This window comes from Rhinolophus sinicus, chromosome 5 (assembly GCF_057876585.1).
Source record: "Rhinolophus sinicus isolate RSI-liver-muscle chromosome 5, RSI-T2T, whole genome shotgun sequence".
Classification (NCBI taxonomy): Eukaryota; Metazoa; Chordata; class Mammalia; order Chiroptera; family Rhinolophidae; genus Rhinolophus; species Rhinolophus sinicus.
The window spans coordinates 12,906,752-12,912,582 of record NC_142505.1 but is presented as its reverse complement, the minus strand read 5'-3'; the positions used below and the strand labels follow the sequence as shown (position 1 = coordinate 12,912,582).

The following is a 5,831-nucleotide window of genomic DNA, read 5'->3' as shown; positions in this document are numbered from 1 at the left end:
TCTGTGCAGTCTTGTCCTCTTTATTTTTTCAGGAAAATTTCCCGTAAGTGAACTTGCTAAATTGTCCTCCAAAAAAATGAAAATAGTTTCTGCAGCTTTTGTTCATCTAACCCTTAGGCTTGCTGGGTTCAACACTCCTTCCCACGTTAGGAAACTGCAGTTTAGGTGAGGGACCCGCTCAAGTTCTTGGTAGATGCGAAAGGCTGGGAAAGACCTCGAGTCCTGGCTGGCTGCCGCGCCGCGAGTAGGTCCCCAAATCGCAAGCTGTCGGGCTCCACCCAGGGCGCCCCCACCCGCCATTTCTCGAGAGCGCGAGCCCTTCGCGACCAGCCCGCCTTCCGGAAAGAGAAAGCCCGCCCACCCAAGCGCCCCTCCGGCTCCGCCCTTCTTCCGCCCGACTTTCGTTGCCATTGGCTGGAGACGGAGTATATAACTACGTCATTTCCGCCCGCCTGTCCTTTCCGCGCTACCCAGAAAGGGATCCACACGGCGTTGTACTCGGTGAGTTCCACCGTGAGGTCCCCTGCGAGGCCCCTTGCGTCAATCTGGGCCAGCGGTACGACCGTCCTGCTCAGATGAGGGGTGCGAGGACTGGGGATGACAGCCAGGAGATAGAACGGGTCCCTCTCGGCCCGGTGCAGTCCGCCTCGGGCCCGCACGTGGCCGGGCCGGGCCCGCGGGTTCCCGCAGTGCCCCCGGGGAGGTCCGAGGTCGCTGCATCGCGGGCAGTGGGTGGGGGTTCAGAAAGCCCGTCCGGCGTCCAGCGCTGCGTTCGCTTGGGACCCGACCCCGACACTCGGCAGTGAAGCCAGAGGCCTACGCGCCACATTACACCAGCTGCTTGGGCCCGTCGGTTTTTCCTATTGGTGTTAAGGTTCTTGACAGGGTTTTGAGAAAATCAGTTGTGACCGCAGGAAAGAGGACTTCCAACGCGCCCATCTATGTACAATCTGTTTGAAGATAAGCCAGTTCACATCGCCCTACCTTTGCTCAACTTGTTCCCCCACATGGGTGCTTTGCTTACATCTGGTGGTTATGCTTGCTGTTCTATAACATCTCCTTAACTCCTGGGTACCTTGAGAAGTGTTGAAAGTCTCAATTCACTGTTTTCATTTAATTACCAAGTTGTTTGCCCGTCTCCACATCACTTTGTCCTCAGCAAGATTTGCTGCCGTTCTGTATGTAATGTGTCTGTCCTATTGTGTTTCATCCCACTAGACTGAGCTCAGTCTGACACTAGGTGTACCACTAGGTTGCATTTAAATAGGAGGTTGCTTGACTCCAGTAGTTTAATTCACCTATTCCCCCTCGCCCCACTTAAGTCACTGGAATGAAAAGGACTAGGTTCTCACCCTATTGTTTTTCAGGTTCCCACGTAACTTAAAGGGAATCTTTCACAATGTCCGGAGCCCTTGATGTCCTGCAAATGAAAGAGGAGGATGTCCTCAAATTCCTTGCAGCAGGAACCCACTTAGGTGGCACCAACCTTGACTTCCAGATGGAACAGTACATCTACAAACGGAAAAGTGATGGTCAGTCGTTGTTATAACTTCCTAGCTATTCCAGCTTTAAGACAAATTTTGACCCTGTTCTCATGGATAGTGCTGGTGAAATAATTTGTAAATCTTTGGCTCTCTACTAAATGATGAATGAAACCAGATCCCTGGATTGGAAATGGGCTTTAAAACTCAAAAGTGTCCTGGCTGTTTTCAGAAGGAAAGTTTTCTGGGCTCCAGTGGAAGAGTGTGGCATATGCTAGGTTATGGGACTTGAGTCATGAAGGAGGTGTGAGATGAGATGAGGAAGCTTGTTAGCTGAGTTCCTAATAACTTTGCTCACATAGTGCCTTATATTTCATAGGTACTGATACAGGTTCAACTCAATTGTGGGAAAGAGCATAAGAGGGGGATAAACATTTTGGCTTGGGAGGTATTAGCAAAGGGAAGGTAGGTTGCCACACGAGTATGGAAGGCGTTAGGATGGGTAAGGCAGTTATTAAGCTTCGAGATAGAACCACTGAAGAATTTCAGCCTGAGAATGGTATACTGTACATGAGCTTTAGGTTGAATTTGAGATCAAGGCAGGTAAGAAAGAATGGTAAGCCAGGAAGTGGGCACGACCCTGTAGAAATCCAACTGGGGGCCTGGTGGAGAATTACCACAGGGAGAGAAGATGTACTTGGCCTACTGAATCGAGGCTGCACACTATTAAAGCTCAGGGTGGAGGTCAGTCTTGGCCAGTGAGCTTCTGAGTGTCGGAAGTGTGCTATATTAATGGCAGGATTTTCACTAACACCAGTAGAGCTTGCCTCTGACTGGAGTTTGATAGTACTTTCTGCCACATTCAACTTTTAAGAAGATTGTCCATTTGCAAAACTAGGTCAGGTGTTTAAAGCCTTCTGTTAACTAGGCATCTACATCATAAATCTGAAGAGAACCTGGGAGAAGCTTCTGCTGGCAGCTCGTGCCATTGTTGCCATTGAAAACCCGGCTGATGTCAGTGTCATATCGTCCAGAAATACTGGCCAGGTTTGTGGAACAATATGCTTGGTTTTTATTGTATGAAATAAAGCTTATAGACATTTTAGCTTATAGAAGAGTATAAAAAAACCTGTAATTTCACTGTTAGGAAATCTTGGATTGCCAGTATTTGACATTTTCAACATACCACTCAGTATCTGACGGTATGTTGAGCTTCGTTTATCACGTGTATTTTCTTATGCCTCTAAACATCAAGAAATTCCCTTATTAAAATAGCTGCCCGGTTTCTGTTCTGGCAATTCTTTGTTTTTCTGTTGAAAACATGGATTCTATAAGAATTTGTTTATGAGCTTCAACAAGGATTTTCACCCCATTTCTGATTTTTTAAATTATGTAGGAAGAATCATTTTGTATCTTTTGTTTAGATTGACAGTAAAACTAGTTCCCATGAACTTATGATGTGTTTTGCAGGGGGTTTTTCCCCAGAGGCTGGCTTGTGACTGGACCCCTATAGTTTGGTGCTTGGTAGAAGCCAGCTTGAATTACCGCTGTAAACAGTGACCACTCACTCTCCTTAGCAAAAATGTACCACACACTTAGACTCGTCTAGGCAGTGTTAGGTGCTTGGGATATAGCCAGAAAATGGCTAGTCTGCCTTTGGGGAGGGAAGCAAGAAATAAACTCTGGGAGAAAAAAGTAGGGGAGGGTAAGGAAAGTTGGGTGTATTTCTGCTTAATATAGGGTAGCTATGAGGAAGTTGTATCAGAGTGGAAGTGCTTCCTGGGTACCAGGCACTCTTCTGTGTTGTATGCATTGATTTGTTTAATTTTTACCCTGTGAGGAACTTGGAGGCACGTGAGTAACTTGCCCAAGTCTCTAACAAGCGGCCTGCTTGGGACTAGATACCAGGCAGTGTGGCTCTGGAGCTTCCAGAAGCAAGGAAGCCAGTGAGCCTCAGACACCTGAGGGGAATAGGAGTGGGGAGAGCATTCCAGGCAGGGGGACTGGGGACAGGGACATGCTCAGCATGTTTCCTCGCTTCCAGTTTTGTGAGTACTTTTCAGGTAACATGGAGGACAGGAGAATTGCTGTGATTTGATGCTTTCATTTTTGAGGAAGGGCTATTTGGGGGTTCTGATTAGATAGGCTGCTTCATGTGATGATAGAACTGGTTGTCGGCACATTTACACTCGGAGGCGTGCTACGACCCATCTGGAGCACTGCTAACTCTTAGTGTTAATTCTTTAAGCGAGCTGTGCTGAAGTTTGCTGCTGCCACCGGAGCCACTCCTATCGCCGGCCGCTTCACTCCTGGGACCTTCACTAACCAGATCCAGGCAGCCTTCCGGGAGCCGAGACTCCTGGTGGTGACCGATCCCCGGGCTGACCACCAGCCTCTCACAGAGGCGTCTTACGTTAACCTGCCGACCATCGCTCTGTGTAACACAGACTCTCCTCTGCGCTACGTGGACATTGCCATCCCTTGCAACAACAAGGTAATGACTTCGGTGTAACTACAGCTGGAGAATGAACACCCTAGAAACAGTGGGCGTTCCTCTGCACATTGTTAGAGCTTGGAGTGGAGGCCACTGGCTGGCCGATGAACTCCCAAGTGTAGGTGATGTGCTACATGAAGGTCAAGTTTTTCGCTAACACCACAAGGGTCTCTGGCCCAATGAGTGGAGTTTGATAGTAATCCTTGCTACAAGTGTGATTTGAATGTGTTAGAATTTTGATGGAAAATAGTCTGTTTTCTGTTTTTCTCTATATTTCTTGTTGTCTTGGGCCTCAGGCATTACTTGGCCTTTCTGTTTTCAGACCAACCGATGAATCCTGCTATAAGATCATAAGGTGGGTTGCATATGGTTCAAGTTTGTCCAGGTTCTCAAAACCCCAATTCCACATTGAGTCACTCAAAAAGATCTCCCCCCTTCTTTCACCTGCCCCCCACTCCGGTTCAAGCTGTTGTTTCTCAGTCTAGTTGTGTAGGGTGCAGCTCCCTGGCCCAGGCTGGTATGATGAGCCTTCAAATATTCTTTAAATAACCCATGTCCAGGCACCGATCCCAGGGGATGTTCATTTTGTTGCCTAGGGTGGAGCCGTGACAATAGTGCTTTTTAAAATCTGCATGATTCCAGTGGCGATCAGGGTTGAGAACCAACTGATTTATTTATTGAATAATCTTCTTTGTTATGCTTTCAAACTAAGACACGTCTGTTCTCCTGGTACCAAGGACCTAGGTGACGTGGAGCCAGGTTAGGTGGAATGGGGAGGTGCTTGCTCTTGTGACCAGGTGACACTCTTGCAGGGAGCTCACTCCGTGGGTCTAATGTGGTGGATGCTGGCCCGGGAAGTCCTGCGCATGCGTGGCACCATCTCCCGTGAGCACGCGTGGGAGGTTATGCCTGATCTCTACTTCTACAGAGACCCTGAAGAGGTAAGCTTCTGCAAAGGCTTATGGCTGTCATAAGCAAATTGAACACCTTGGTCTGCTTGGAGGTAAAATTTGTCAGTCCCTGTAAACCTTTTCTCTTTTTAAACCAGATTGAAAAGGAAGAGCAGGCCGCCGCTGAGAAGGCTGTGACCAAGGAGGAGTTTCAGGGCGAATGGACTGCTCCAGCGCCCGAGTTCACTGCTGCTCAGCCTGAGGTCGCAGACTGGTCTGAAGGCGTGCAGGTGCCCGCTGTGCCCATTCAACAGTTTCCTACTGGTATGTGTCATGATATAAGTTCGTCGAGCTGTGGTTTGGGACATACGAGTTTTCAGTCTGATGATCTCTGTGGCTTTGTTAAGAGTTGATCTCAGTATGTTGTAGCTGTGCTAATAACTTGACATGCTGAATTCAGGTTCATTTGAAGTGTGTGGCTTTGGTCTATGCTTGAAATGTGTGTCTGGTGGAATGCAAGGCAGATGGTGGTGGGGTGAGGTGACATGGGAACAGAGCTCATGGCTGTTTTGGTATTTTCTTAGCAGAAGACTGGAGTGCCCAGCCTGCCACTGAAGACTGGTCTGCAGCCCCCACTGCTCAGGCCACTGAATGGGTGGGAACGACCACTGAGTGGTCCTAAGCTGTTCTTCCACAAACTCTTACGCAAAATGGAAATAAGGTTGACGGAAAATAAACAGTTTTTAAAAAGTATGTCTTTCAGTTTTTCATTCCAGATGAAGATGCTGGGATTACTTTTGGTCTCTAGATACCGTTTTCACTTCTAAAGCCTAGTGTAGATAAAGGATATTGTTTTTCACTTGGGAGTTTTCCTCAGTTTCCTTTTTGTGTAAGGAACACCTGTGTTCTGAAAAGAGATGTGAATAATATCACATAAGTGTTAACCCTAGAAATGTTTTTCCAAGA

At 47.7% G+C, this 5,831-nt stretch overlaps 1 protein-coding gene and 2 non-coding genes across 4 annotated transcripts; all 3 read left to right on the top strand.

Moving 5' to 3' along the window:
* Nucleotides 1-377: 377 nt before the first annotated feature.
* RPSA (ribosomal protein SA) lies at nt 378-5,618 on the top strand. 2 transcript variants are annotated; one of them, XM_019727585.3, is made up of 7 exons: nt 378-501; nt 1,368-1,532; nt 2,410-2,528; nt 3,730-3,975; nt 4,788-4,916; nt 5,024-5,189; nt 5,453-5,618. In XM_019727585.3, exons 2-7 carry the CDS (start codon nt 1,400-1,402, stop codon nt 5,545-5,547), a joined length of 888 nt encoding a protein of 295 aa, XP_019583144.1. In that variant the 5' UTR covers nt 378-501; nt 1,368-1,399; the 3' UTR covers nt 5,548-5,618. The 2 variants fall into 2 exon arrangements, with proteins under 2 accessions (XP_019583144.1, XP_019583143.1); XM_019727584.3 differs by having other exon boundaries at nt 5,450-5,618.
* On the top strand, nt 2,197-2,345 carry LOC141567361 (small nucleolar RNA SNORA62/SNORA6 family). Its single transcript, XR_012489957.1, has one exon. It is a non-coding gene; the product is annotated as a small nucleolar RNA SNORA62/SNORA6 family (small nucleolar RNA).
* Nucleotides 4,036-4,189, top strand: LOC141567429 (small nucleolar RNA SNORA62/SNORA6 family). Its single transcript, XR_012490009.2, has one exon. It is a non-coding gene; the product is annotated as a small nucleolar RNA SNORA62/SNORA6 family (small nucleolar RNA).
* Nucleotides 5,619-5,831: the final 213 nt, after the last annotated feature.